General features: G+C 42.8%; 2 protein-coding genes across 8 annotated transcripts; both read right to left on the reverse strand.

The window, feature by feature from the left end:
• Nucleotides 1–539: 539 nt before the first annotated feature.
• On the reverse strand, nucleotides 540–4,737 carry LOC123119688 (factor of DNA methylation 2). 2 transcript variants are annotated; one of them, XM_044539574.1, is made up of 8 exons: nucleotides 4,548–4,737; nucleotides 3,811–3,871; nucleotides 3,201–3,431; nucleotides 2,873–3,111; nucleotides 2,242–2,418; nucleotides 1,873–2,082; nucleotides 1,547–1,785; nucleotides 540–818 (listed from the first exon to the last, which is right to left on the reverse strand). In XM_044539574.1, exons 3-8 carry the CDS (start codon nucleotides 3,424–3,426, stop codon nucleotides 740–742), a joined length of 1,170 nt encoding a protein of 389 aa, XP_044395509.1. In that variant the 5' UTR covers nucleotides 3,427–3,431; nucleotides 3,811–3,871; nucleotides 4,548–4,737; the 3' UTR covers nucleotides 540–739. The 2 variants fall into 2 exon arrangements, with proteins under 2 accessions (XP_044395509.1, XP_044395510.1); XM_044539575.1 differs by lacking the exon at nucleotides 4,548–4,737 and adding an exon at nucleotides 4,438–4,527.
• A 2,382-nt stretch (nucleotides 4,738–7,119) lies between these two features.
• On the reverse strand, nucleotides 7,120–12,953 carry LOC123119690 (factor of DNA methylation 1). Of its 6 annotated transcripts, none has more exons than XM_044539576.1 (9): nucleotides 12,700–12,953; nucleotides 12,378–12,419; nucleotides 10,729–10,905; nucleotides 9,997–10,178; nucleotides 9,468–9,617; nucleotides 8,834–9,064; nucleotides 8,493–8,716; nucleotides 7,728–7,773; nucleotides 7,120–7,514 (listed from the first exon to the last, which is right to left on the reverse strand). In XM_044539576.1, exons 3-8 carry the CDS (start codon nucleotides 10,898–10,900, stop codon nucleotides 7,767–7,769), a joined length of 966 nt encoding a protein of 321 aa, XP_044395511.1. In that variant the 5' UTR covers nucleotides 10,901–10,905; nucleotides 12,378–12,419; nucleotides 12,700–12,953; the 3' UTR covers nucleotides 7,120–7,514; nucleotides 7,728–7,766. The 6 variants fall into 6 exon arrangements, with proteins under 6 accessions (XP_044395511.1, XP_044395512.1, XP_044395513.1 ...); XM_044539577.1 differs by having other exon boundaries at nucleotides 10,729–10,911; nucleotides 12,700–12,918; XM_044539578.1 differs by having other exon boundaries at nucleotides 10,729–10,917; nucleotides 12,700–12,918.
• Between the last annotated feature and the right edge of the window lie 564 nt (nucleotides 12,954–13,517).

Below are 13,517 nucleotides of genomic sequence, written 5' to 3' on the forward strand. Positions count from 1 at the left end.
TTTTTCTATGGGTTTGGTCAGACTTAAAGAAGTTTAAGAGAAAGCTAGAACTTAAATTATTTTGAAACGGGGGAAGTGGTATTTACGAGCATAAATTATGTTGGCCATAACATCCATGTGGACATGTATGGATCAGCGAGCAAAGGTCTAATGAATTCTTCACCAGTTTTAATCGTTTGATGGTGTACACGCAGCAAGAGTAAAGGCCCTGACACAAACTTTATTGTCCACAATGATATAGAAAAACTTATTGCCTACTAGTACAATGCATGATGATAATATTTTTCAATAAAGAGAGGCTTCTATATTAATTTCACACACACGCACACACAGACGAAATTCAGCAGTAACCACCGGTGTGTCTAAAGACTACAGAAGAAGAGGTCCTTCAGATACACTCCACAATCTAGACAGCAATGTTACCGCCGTAGTCAAATAAACCAAGGGCGCACTAGCATTCTGAGACCAAGCTATTATTCTTCACTCACCAGGTATCAAACAGAAAGAAAAGCCACTCCAAGAAGGAGAACACTAGAACATTGAAGAAGAAGCATGAAATGAAAATGGCACCAAAGTCAGTAACATATTCATGCATCAGAGTTCTTGTCAGAAGTTGAAACCAAGGTAACACCAAAGCAGCAGCATATTGATACACCAGAGTTTTAATCAGACGCAAAATAAAAGCCTGCTAAGATCATGGCTTCCTTCCATGCTTGCTAGTGTTGGACATCTGATGACTTCATTCATTACTTGCTGCCGACAGATCTTTGACTGGGTCATGCATGCTCGCAGTGGCAGCACACATTGTTCTCCTCGACCTGCGCAAGAAGCCAGGAACAAACCGTAAGCATGAGCTCGGCGCGGAAAACAGTGGCAATGTAGAAACTCAATCTCAAGGATAAATATGTTTCTAGTTTTGATAATGTAAGAGAAATCCACCATGCATATTTGCATAGACGTGTCATGTTTTGAGTTTTAGATCAGAGGAGGCAAGGTCTGCGTGCTGCTTCCTTTCGATTCCACATGCCGCTTCCTTTCTGAGTTAAAACCGCACTAAAAGGAATCTCGAAATTTCAGATGAGCAATTCAAATTTAGTTGTGTCAGTTGTGTTGTTTCAGCCACCTAGTCATCATGCCCGGCAGCGACACAAACACTGTCCTATTTTACTGAGCAGGATAAATACCAAATAGTCGTCTCCCCTTTAGGGTGGCTAAACATATTTTTGAAATGAAGTGTTTTCCTGACTAACTTTTCATTAACACACAGAGTTCAGCAGAGCACACTGGATGTCTAAACAGAATATGCATGAATCTAACAAATGGTAATAAGTAACATTTTGATGCCTTGAATGATTAAAGATAAGCTAATGCTTAAGGCAAAAGCAGTGACCGCGACACATGTGACTGCCACAAGCCCACAACTGAAACACAAATTCTGATGCTCCAACAAGGATCCATGACATGCACATATAAAAAAAATACACAACAGAATTAGCAAGATGCATCTACCAAGGCTGTAACAAGTTCATAATCACCGACACCATACCTGTATGTCAGATGGACCCGCTTGAGTTTCTTTACATTGTCCAAGATACAGTCGACACACTCCCCAAGAGTGGCCTTCCTCCCTTCCTTATAGTTCCATAGATCGAAGGCATCACCTGTTCCATCAGTGTTGTACTCTTTCCTCTCAACCAATGCACTAATGACAGCATTGTAGGGGCCTTCTCCCCATGACAGCTTCAGTCCTTGCAACTTATCATCATCAACATCTATGACCTCCTCCTAGTCACGTAAGCCACACAAAATCTGTTAACCTTAGGAACTGATGAAGCACATGCTGGAAGTTACAACGGTCAGTAAACGAGTTACCTGATGATTGCCATCAACTATTACAGACTTGAAGGGTTCCCAGTTTGGACTATCGAGTAGTTCCTGCCACAGTGCGTACAGTTCAGAAGATTTCGCACCAGCATATTTAGGAGCCAGCTTGACAGCACAAGCATCCCGGAATGGCTTCTCATTTAATTTCCCCATTTTCTTTATCCCAATTGACTGTCCAGCATCAATTTCAGAGAACCGCTGAAATATCAATTTGGATATAACATCAATCAACCAGCTCTCACACACCTCAAATTTACAAATTTAGCACCTATATATGTAACGTATATGCATATGCTCACTGCAAGATCACGGATCTAGAATGTATGCAGTATTTAGTTCAAGTTTGTATGAGAAAACCTTGATCAGCTTTTGTCTGACCACCTCCTGGTCGTCATCTCTGCCTGAATGCTGGCCAGCAGTTGGGTTATTTGGCACCTGCGGATAGGACCTCTGTTTTTTACAGCGATGTCTGTCTATGTCATTGTCCGATGATCCTTGGAGCAGGATAGCCCGTGTATGTGATAATCTTGTTACCTGCTTACACAGAGAGACTCCTATAATCATAAACATAGACCAACAAGAAAAAATACCGAACATGAGGCTATTCTATCAAGGACAGAGAATCAGCTTAGAAGTTCGACAATGTTTAAGAATGAAAAAACTACATAAATAAAACAGAGGAAATTCTGTGCTCCATGATTGTTCATTGCATTTATGCCAATGATTCTACACAAGAGAGATATTTCATCGGTTTTGGTAGAATACTAGCTAAAAAACTAAACACATGGAAAGGTTCAGAGGTAGTCAGTTTATAGAGTAATAGAAAACCATTAAGGTGTTAGTGCATCTAGAAAATGAACAATTAAGTCAGAGGCTCCAAATTCTAAATAGTTGTGGTGAATGGCTGATGATGTTGCAAGATTAAAATTATGAGGCCACCGAAGCTCCAAATTCTAAATGGTTGTGGTAAATGGCTTTTAGTGTTTACCATTTTGGAACGAGCAGGCTCAGAAGCACTTCCAATTTGTTGCTCATGTTGAGTGTGCATGGCTTCACTCTCCTGAAGCTTCTTCCTTAGAACCTTCAGCTCTTTGTTCTTCTGAGCAAGTTGCTCTTTTGCCACAGCAAGCTCCTCCTTTGCTGCCACATGCTCATATTTTACTTCTTCAAGCTCCTTCTTTACCATTTCAAGCTGCTTCTCCATTGGTGCCACCAGCTCATTAATCACTGCCACCAAATGAGGGCAACATCAAACATCAGGATCCTAACAAAACTAGTTTAGAATCAGAACTCAAACAACATGAAAGTTCACAGACCTTCATGATCATGCTGGAGTTTTTCCTTTTCTTCCACGACCTTATCAATAGTATTCAGGAATTCGGTGTTCTCAGCCAAGAGCTTATTCTTTTCTTCTACAACTTTATCAACTATAGTCTTGATATCCAGGTACTCGACAGCGGCATCCCTATGGTAGTATATCTTGGATTCAAGCTTTGAAGTCAAAGCATCAATAGAGACATCCCTTCCTCTGCTGTTTGCCATGTAGCCTGCAAGTTCATGGCTAACAGAATATCACAAACATAGTCACCTCACACCACATTATACTACCAGTGCTAGTGTTGCTGTGGTGGTTACCTGTGGCTTAGTTTTTGTAACTAAAAGTGCTTCTATGAACCAAAATAGCTCATTGATATGCATTATGAACATAGCAACAGAATGGATAAGAAACACCCATCATAGGAAAATAAGCACAAGACACCCCTCTCATTAAAGTTCATAAATCGCCCCCCTTGGCATGTTCCTCATATTCAGCTCACACTTATGATTGGGAAAACACAGGAAACAGACACACAAGTGCTATATCACCCAAGGTGAAGGAACAGCCATGCGCTCATGCAATCCAAGATGATGAGGAAAAAACCTCACCTTTACAAATGGTTCAGCCAAGATGCTGCCTCCACTACCGCCGGCCCGGCCTCAAACTGATCTGCAGAGGGGAACAATGGATTAGGTGACTGAAAGACTGAAGGGGTTTAGGGCTTTAGGCAACACAAAAACTGAATTTCGAATCTACGAACAAAATAGGATGGGGATGATCCAGGAAGAAACCCAGGAAACAGAGCAACAACACATTTCCTCCAACTTCCGAAAAGGACGCACAAAAAAAGGTTGCAAGATCGAAAACTGTTCTTCCGGGCATGCATCCCAAAATCACAAATTTAGGCTTCCGATTGCGAAATAAGAGAGTTGAAAACACAAGTTACGGAATAAATATTTGTTCGGAACCTGCAAAAAGAGACCAAATTGCGCGGGCGAAGGACTGGGTAAGGGGGAAACACCGTGCTCCAGTCCTTTCCTCCCCTCCAAGAAAGAAGGACAACACAAGAAGTGGGAAATTTTGACGAACCGAGAGCAAAGGCTCTTGGCACACAGACAAGAACCTCCCTTCAGCCCTGTCAGGAATCCACAAAGAAACGTCCACGGAGGCTCAAGCACAAACAAGAACACGGAGGCGACGAGAATACACATGGAGGGGAAAAGAAAAATCGTTACCCTCCTCTAGAACTGCGAACTGGAATCAGAGAACGAACGCGGTACCGGAGCACAGAGAACGAACGGGAATAGCAAGGGGAGGGGGGGGGGGGGGGGGGGGGATGCGGTACCGGAGCTTCGGGGCTTTTCCCTTCTCGCGCATCAGCACATGGGAGGAAGAATACCAAGGAGGGGACGGAAACGGAATGGCGTGAGAGGAGCTGAAGGGCGCCGTTGCAACGGGGGAGAGGAGTAGAGGACGAGACCCGAGGGATGTAGCCGGCTGCGCCGCACGTGCCAGGCACGCTTCGCACCACTAGGCAGGCAACGGGCGGGGTCTTCTGTGTACTGCAAAGGAGCTTTATGCTAGTCACATTTTTAAAAACTAGTCAATGTGTAATTTGAAAATATATTAAATGCATGCAGATATTAAGTACTCCCTCCGTTCCTAAATATTTCTTTTTTTAGAGATTTCAAATGGACTACCATATACGAATGTATATAGACATATTTTAGAGTGTAGATTCACTTATTTTGCTTTGTATATAGTCACTTGTTGAAATCTCTAAAAGGCAAATATTTAGAAATGGAGGGAGTAGGATATTATTTGCGTGTTATTATGTGATTAACACTATATTTGACATGAAATTAACTGCACGCTAAACATGTTGAGCGCTCGACATTGAAGCAGTCTAGGTCGTTGGATTGACATGATTTGATGGCCGAGATTAATTAAATCTGCCTCTTTGGGTCTTTTTATATTGGTATAGATATAGGTGATCCTACTGTTTCATAAGGACAACTCCACCAAATGGCCTCCAAAATATCTGGATTGAACAGTCTGAATATTTTTTTGTCATTCAGCACCGGTCATTAAAAATGCCCGGACCGGTGTGGCCGTCCAAAATTCCACAAACCGGAACCAAACGTAGGGATCTTTGCAGTTGTCCGATCCTCTGCTGCATATGCCTTCAACAACATGGGCCCATGTCCAAAAAAAACCTCCCACCTCTCGCGACACGTCCGCTTGCAAGCCGTGTCGCATTCATGCCGGTTTAGAACGAACTTGACTGAACAAGACAATGGGACAACTTTCTACCGTACCGAAGCCGGCTGGCATTCACACCGGTGAGGCAAATGAGAATCCAACTCCGGGCTCCCGCATTCAAGTCGCCGCTCCGCCTCTCCCGCCACGTCCGCTCGCTCTCCCCGCCGCATTCATGCTGGTTCAGAGAGAACATGATCGTGCGGGACGATGGGATGGCTTCCTACCACATTCAAGACGGTTGACCGGCCGATGCGGCAAACGAGAAGCCAACTCCGAGCACCCGCATTCAAGCCACGGCCCGACTGCCCGGGCGCCCGCTATTTAAAGCAAGCCAACGATGCCACAAAACCCTACCCCTTCGAGCCTCATCTCCCTTCGTTCGAGACGTCGGCGCACCACCCCTTCCTCCTGCGGCCACCGTTGTCGCAATGGTCGGGACCCATCCTGGGTGGTGAAAGAAATTGTCGTCATGACGCCGCCACGAAGTCGTGGTCGAGGTGCATGCGTGGGAATCCCCACGCACGACCTGCATTTCGGCGGGACAGCCTCAGACCTCTCATAAGTCGAGCTCCGATGAGGAGGACGAGACGACGAAGGAAGCAGAGAAGGAGGAGCAGGCGCCCACGTCGGTGCATGAGCCACCGGTTGACAGGTTCACCCTGCTTCAAGCGAAATAACACTACAACCGGGTGATGGAGAATGTGGAGCAGGAGAAACATGCATTGTCGGTGTCCATGTTGTGGCTACTGCAGGAGGAGCAGTGATACAACCTGCAGCTCCTCGAGGGGCACTGGCTGGCAGAGTACTAGATCGCAGGGGAGCAGGCGTCCGGCCAAGCCGTCGGACCATGGTCACGATGGACCCGAGCATCATGGACAAGCAACGGGCGGCGCTCGATACCGTGTGCAGCGCCTGCACCATCCGATGTGAGAGGTGGTTGTTCCGCGTGAACAAGGCGGAGCGAAACCACCTCTTCGAGGCATTGGACGTGGAGGCCAACGACGCACCAGACCAGTGTCTGCTTTTTATTTGGTGACATTGGTTGGATGTCCTCCGCCTCTATCCTGTCCATGGGAAGTCCGGGCATGACAACGAACATTTAGTGATATTTGTTTTGATGATCAGCGTTGCAATTGCCCTAAGTTCTCGAAAATTCATATGGGCAGGCAGGTGCGGGAGCAAACGAACATTTAGTGCTATCTATTTTGATGATAGCGTTGCAATTGCCCTAAGTTCTCAAAAATTCATATGGGCACGCAGGTGCAGGAGCAAACGAACATTTAGTGATATCTGTTTTGATGATGAGCATTGCAATTGCCCTAAGTTCTCGAAAATTCATATGGGCACACAGGTGCGGGAGCACACACCTACCCAGCCCTTCCCTGCCACCCGTTTACCTCAGATTCATAGTGGTTGGATCTCACACAAGGACACAGGAAGTTTCAAGTTTTAATCTTTGAAACTTGTGATTTTCTCAGTCGCTTGCTCATCCAGTTTCAGAGTTGAAACTTTAAGCGTTTATTTTACTGAAGTTGTGATTTTGTGGGCCATCGTAACATCATCGTCGTCGCGGTCAAAAACTAAGTAGATTTACCAGGCCAGTTGCCGAAATGTGTTTGCTCAAAAAATGGCCAGGTTAGACAAACAATAAAACAGGCAAGAGACAATTTAAAAGGCTAGTTTAATATATTGCGTTTGCAGTGCAGCACGACAGTGCAACGATGCAAAAGTTCCCCTCATCAGCAAGCTTTACAGTTCAAAGTAATGTAGGTGCCGCTGAATTGCTGCCGGAGAGTCCAGGAGAACACTGAAACTAAGAGGACAGCTAAAATACGGTGGTCAAAAGGGCTGCTTGCGTTAATCTATTTTAAGGTTCGTAGTTAGGCAGTACTAAACGATCACATAACACACAGATCATGACAATGTTCTGCCATACGATCAGCTGCGGTTTCGTTCTTCGACAAAATGAGACTCCTCCAGTCTTCAGTTCTCACCATAGGTTTGCTACTTCTACTGCCCCTGTTTCCAAAATGGAGTCGATACGACAGACCTAGTCAGAAAACAGGATAAGATGTCAGCTAAGGCAATTATGACTGTACTGTTATAGAGGTTACCATCATATGTATTCGTTTAATTTTAATATTTTTTCATGCAACATCAGCCATGTTCATGTTTTTCCTTCAGAAAATTGCCTTCTCAAAATTTATAAAGTCCAGAATTTCTAGGATCTCACATTAAAGCGATTCAAAGAACAGTAAATCACCTCCATGTTCTTCCACCAGCCTGCCTTGCGCCTGCAAAGTCAGTTCCTGCATACATCCAGACAAGTCTTCAAAATATATTTAATGGGTACTATATATAATCTAATTTTATCAAATCAAATTTTATGTTTTATGAGAGTGGGCTCATTCATATTAACTTATTCAAGTGTTTGTATCAAAAGATCTCAAACACTCATGGTACTGCACGAAATAATTTAGGTGCATGTACAAATATTCATTGAAGAATGTGATTATGTGTACTGTACAAGGAAACAGGAGGTACCAAATTACGTAGCAAAGACATGTTCTTATCTTCATCTTTTGTACAGAGCACATATGGTTCTTTTTTTTCAAAATTTGTTACATGTACCTAAATTTAACATTTTTATAACATTGTGATTTTCGGCAAAATTTCTGGAAGCACAAAAGTCTACAAACTCATGGAGGGGTAAATGTACACATAGGTTCATATAATATTTTCACTTAATACAAATCGGCTACTATAAATCATGCGAGATCTATTTATTATGTATTAGAAGGCCAAAAATGTTTGGCTTTCTCAGCTCCTAAGAGATACTCCTACTAGTTTGCATTGCCATTTCTCACAAGCATCAAAAACTATGAATACCATTATGGCGTTCCAATCAGTACTAATGTTTCTGTTTTAAATTATACACAAAAAAGATTCTAGCCAAATATCAAAGGACAATCTATAAGAAGCAGAAGATTCTTACTTGAAAACACATGTTAAGCTCGTACTGTCATACCTGCGAGTTCTCAGACGCCTCACTTGGCTGCACATGTACTCAACACTTTCACTGCGAGTGGCTGTCCTGTCCTCCTTTTGATCCCAAATCACGGGTATGATGGTTCTGTCCGTCAGCCTGCCACATTTTTCGATTTCCACCAAACAATTCGCCACAGCCTTGTACACGTCTTCACCCCATTCAGCACGTAGCTTTAGCAGATCGGCATCATCGACATCAATCTCCTAATCACACAAATAATAGTAAAATCTCATAAATTATCATCTCCACCAAATGATAAGGAACGCAGGCTATGGTCTGTAAAAGAACTTTGAGGTTCAGACAAGATGGTGCAGTAGTACCTTAGAGATACCTTCCTTAGGGTTACCTTTCTCCATGACAGTTTTGGAGGGATTCCACTCTGGGTTCAGCAGCTGCTTCTGCCAAAAGTTGTACAACTCAGAAGCTTTCTTCGAAGCTTCTTCTGGAGGCAGCTTCTTAAGGCATGCCTGTTGGAACGGCTTGTAGCTCAATTCGCCTATATTCTTTATTGCAACATTCCGTGTTGAAGTAGCACCAATATCCATGAATCCCTGGAGCACAAGAAATTTTCAATATCCCACCTCGTGTTCATTTTTCAACAGAACAGTTAAAATAGTGTGACCAAACAAGCCATGGTTGGCCATAGAGCTACGAGCAAACATTCCACACTTTCCAAAGAATGGCTGAGTAACTTCAACAAGGATTTTCAGTTTTTTTTTAAGTAGGTATCACCTGAAACGTCTTATATTATTTTCTTTCTTTTATTAGGTCTTTATTCATTTATTAAGCTCTCTGGGTTAACTCTGCTTATCGTCTTGTACACTTTACTGCTTCTAGTTATTATTAATAAAAACTGCAGTGGGGCTTTTCCCCACTGTTTGCCATATAAAAAAAGTTCAAAAAGTAATGATCAGAATGCATGCAGAATCTAATGTCAGCAGAGGGTGACCGAACCTTGATCAGCTTAGAGTGGATATCAGAAAGTTCCTTTTTAGCATTCTCAAGCTCAGTGCTTAAACCTTGATCATCTTGATCAGGATTGTCCATAACACCATGCTCATCAGCAACTTCACCGTTGCCATCAGATTCTCGTGTCCGTTTATTCTGTGCATAAAGATTCATCAGGGTATTACATGGCGCTGACAAACACACGTACACAATAAAGTGGAAAATTTTGTACTTTGTTAAATCACCAAGATCAATGACTCCAAATAAGAATAAGACAATGATCACTATACTAGTTTACCAGTCAATCCAATGAAATGTAACTACTCGACAGCACTACTGCAAATAAAGATCCACATAGATCAACTGCAGCTAATAAACTGAAGATCTGATAAAAAATCCATAAACAAAAGAACGATCAAGATGCTATACTGTAATCTGCAATCTGAACAGAGGTAGTGTCCCTCTAATTCATTCAACACAGCAAGGATTAGCAATCAAAATGTGATTTCCAATTGCTCCAAGGAAAAATACTCACTCTTCCAGACTGGCTACTCTGAAGACCACTTCCCTGCAGTGCTAATAGTACATGGCTTGACTCCCTTACTTCCAGCTCTTCCTTTAGAGATTCAATCTCTGCTGCCTGTTCTTCATTCCTTGTTTTCAGTTCAGCGATCAGTTTGTCCTTTTCAGTGATCAGTTTGTCCTTTTCAGTGACAGCTGTTCACAGTACCAAAAAGAATAGAACAGAGCTCAGTTTAGTTTTTTAGGATTATCTTTTGGTTTGGCTGACAATAAAAGTTCAAGTGTGAAGTATCGGTATTATTTTTGTATAGCTTAAGGTAGTAAACTACTCGCCCCGTCGTAATTAGATGACATCCTAGAAAGTGTACAGTCAAAACATTTCTAACTGTGACTCACCATGTCAAAACTTATTTAGTATCGTATTTTGAAACTAATACTATTAGACCAGTAAGAGAAAATGCATTTATTATATCACAAATTTTCAAATTTGTATTAACAAATTCATGTGACAAACATAGAAAAGTTGCCTAGCAGAGACCATGTCCATGCACAAAACATATTTTTTAACAAGCAGATGGGAGTACTGTGTTTCTGATGATCCTATTATGTCATGGCAACAGAATTCATCTCTTGCGATACGATCTTCTTATGTAGAAATTACGAGCACTTCAAAGTTATCACCTAGACGGTTATTATTACATACTAAAGGATATGAAAATTCCTACTAAAACACAAGAGTTTTTACCATTCTGTTGTAGCTGAAGCTTTGCTTTTTCCTCCATGACCCAGTGAAGCGCATTGTTGATGCCGGCGTAGTCCGTATAGGCACTCTTGTGGAACTCCAGCCTGGAGTGAACATCAGAAGCCAACACATCAAGGCTTGCATGCAAACAACGTGCGCCTCCCGTCTCAGCCATATAGCCTGCAACTGGACCTATAAAATATCAGAATATAGATCCATTTGGGTTTAATTTATCAACCAATTATTGTGGAAACCAGTAACCATACATCTGTGGTCAGGGGTTAGAAGCAGTACACAATCTTTACTGTCCTCAGAATTTAAGTATCATTATTCCACTAAATTTAATGAGATGGCACTTTCTTTTCCTTTTTGTACTTTTATTCTTCATCCACACAAACTTTCTTTGGTACAAGTTCATGAGGTGCCAAAATAACAACTGCCAGTTGCCAATGAATTACCTAAAGAGCAAAATAAAGGTAACTGAAGTATTATCCAAGGTGTCATTTCTTGTTCATAAATCTTAGTTTTACTAACCCATTTGTCTGCATATTCCAAATATAAAAGGAAAAATAAATAGTATTAGCTGGAATCTAAACCATGCATGAAGTCAACATACTTGTAAATCGATAAATGTGCACCCAAATAAATGTTCTGATAATTAAAAAAAATCATAATAATAAATGCAAATCTAAATCTTGATACAGAGAACTCCTGATTTCCCTGAATTATTTTGCTAAATAGAAATAGTTTCAACCACATATGAAAGAATTTTAAAAAATGTATATGTGTGGGCATGAAAGATCAAATTAGTGACAAATGTCAACCATAAGACATGATCAAATTTAAAGTCCCTACTAGGATCAACTTCGAAATTACATTACATTAAATTAAGAACGGCAATGAAAATCGGAACCTAGGAAAATAAAACTCGAATTTGTATTTGTGTTGTATGAAGTGCTAACTGGAGACACCAGACATGGAAATAAAAATTAAACTGAAAACTCTGTCATTACCGGTTAACCAGAGGAAAAGGAAAACATCATGTCGATTTCTGAATAAGTCAGAGCATACAATTGGATTGCACATCACACGGTGAGGCGTACTCATGTAATGATTTTAAAAGAGTTGTAACAGAGAAAATGCAATTGGGCGCCCTAAAATGGCAGGTAAATGATCAGTTAGACGAATCGATATGCACGTATACTTTTTTGTGTGGGAAAGTTGGGGGCTTTATCGATTAATGAATAGGTTTACAATCCAAAGCCAAAAGGCTTAAAAGATTCTCGGGAGCATCTTGTAACCACAAATCAGTTCGACATGCACACATACTTGAGAAGAAAAAATGGCAGGTGTACCAAGTGCTCTAGTTATATGTGATGTTTCCGTGTCGAATCTGTTTTATTGTAGATTTACAGTGTTGTCCAAGAGCCCTTCTTTTAGCTGAGTAGCAGGTTTTTATGTTTCCCGGAAATGTTTACGTTGATGTACCAAGTACTAAGAGAGGAATAGGGATAACACAATGTGTGCTTCTTTATTTTACCTCTTCTAGAAACAGCAATAGTTACAGCTTACATCAAAATTCCCCCATCCCAGAAATATGGTGTTTCTCTGATGATAGAAAAAATACGAACAAATTGCAGGGAAAACGTCACCTAAGCAGGAGTGGTAGCACCGATTTATTGGATGCAACAGATCTGCAAAGGGGAAAATCAAGCAGGTCAACAAAGGACAGAAAGGGGAGTAGGCGAGTATTGCAGCATACTACTACAAAACTGGAATGTAGCTTCAGTAAGAAATGCAGGCAGAAATCTGCGGTGACCAAGAACGAAACGAATGGGATGGAACCACGAAGAACAGAGCAAAACAAGATCAACCGAAAAGGAGGTCCAAAAATACGGAACAATCTCAGGAAAAAAAATGCCTGCTACGGAAAACATCAGTCGAATCTGCAACCAACCGGATGGATTCTAGTACCTCTGTCGATTGCTCACGGCAAAGACTAGAGAGCTTTGGAGTTTCTTGTTTTCTTCGTTTTCTTGGATGGGTTGGTGAATGCGGGAGGAGGGGGGCGGCCGGGCCGGGGGAATAATGGCGACGGGACGGCAGGGCAGGAGGAAACAACTAAGGTGAGAGAGAGTAGTACTCCAGGAGTACTAGTAGTGGGCAGAGAGGGCGGTGTGCGCAGCTTGACGGGACGTTCCAAGAGACGGGGTACTTCTTTTCGTGAGAGAGAGGGAACGCCGCGCACGGCCGACAAATATCTCACGCGGCGGCGGTGGGAGCAACTCCAAAATCTCATTTAGTCCACGCGTGTTTATTTGAGTTGTCGTGAACAGAAAAATTAATCCAACACACCAACCCAAAACGAACGCGTGTTCGCTTTTCATCCGTCAGGCGACCTATTACTCGTCAAATTTAGACCTCATTTGCATCCTCGCGGACACAAAACGGACACGCACAACGCCCGCCTACTTCTCCGCCTGGCCCGCCAGTCAATGGCACATATGTCATTTTCCCCCCTATTGACAGTAAGCCCTCGCCTGCCCCACCTCGCTGCCGTCGCCGCCTAATTCCGGTGCCCCTGCCAGCAGTCTGCGCCCATACACCTCCCCCACATGCTGCCACCTCCCACGTCGCCGCCACCATCGCCTCGCCGCGGGCCACCACAGCTTCCCCCCACCGTCTGACGTGGCCGCGAGCACGAAGTCGCCCCTCGCGCCCTCGGCCAGCTCCTTCGTCTGCCACTGCCACGCTCGTCGGACGCCGCTAGGCCAGCTACCTGGTGCAGGGGA

Source organism: Triticum aestivum, chromosome 5D (genome assembly GCF_018294505.1).
Source record: "Triticum aestivum cultivar Chinese Spring chromosome 5D, IWGSC CS RefSeq v2.1, whole genome shotgun sequence".
Taxonomy (NCBI): domain Eukaryota; kingdom Viridiplantae; phylum Streptophyta; class Magnoliopsida; order Poales; family Poaceae; genus Triticum; species Triticum aestivum.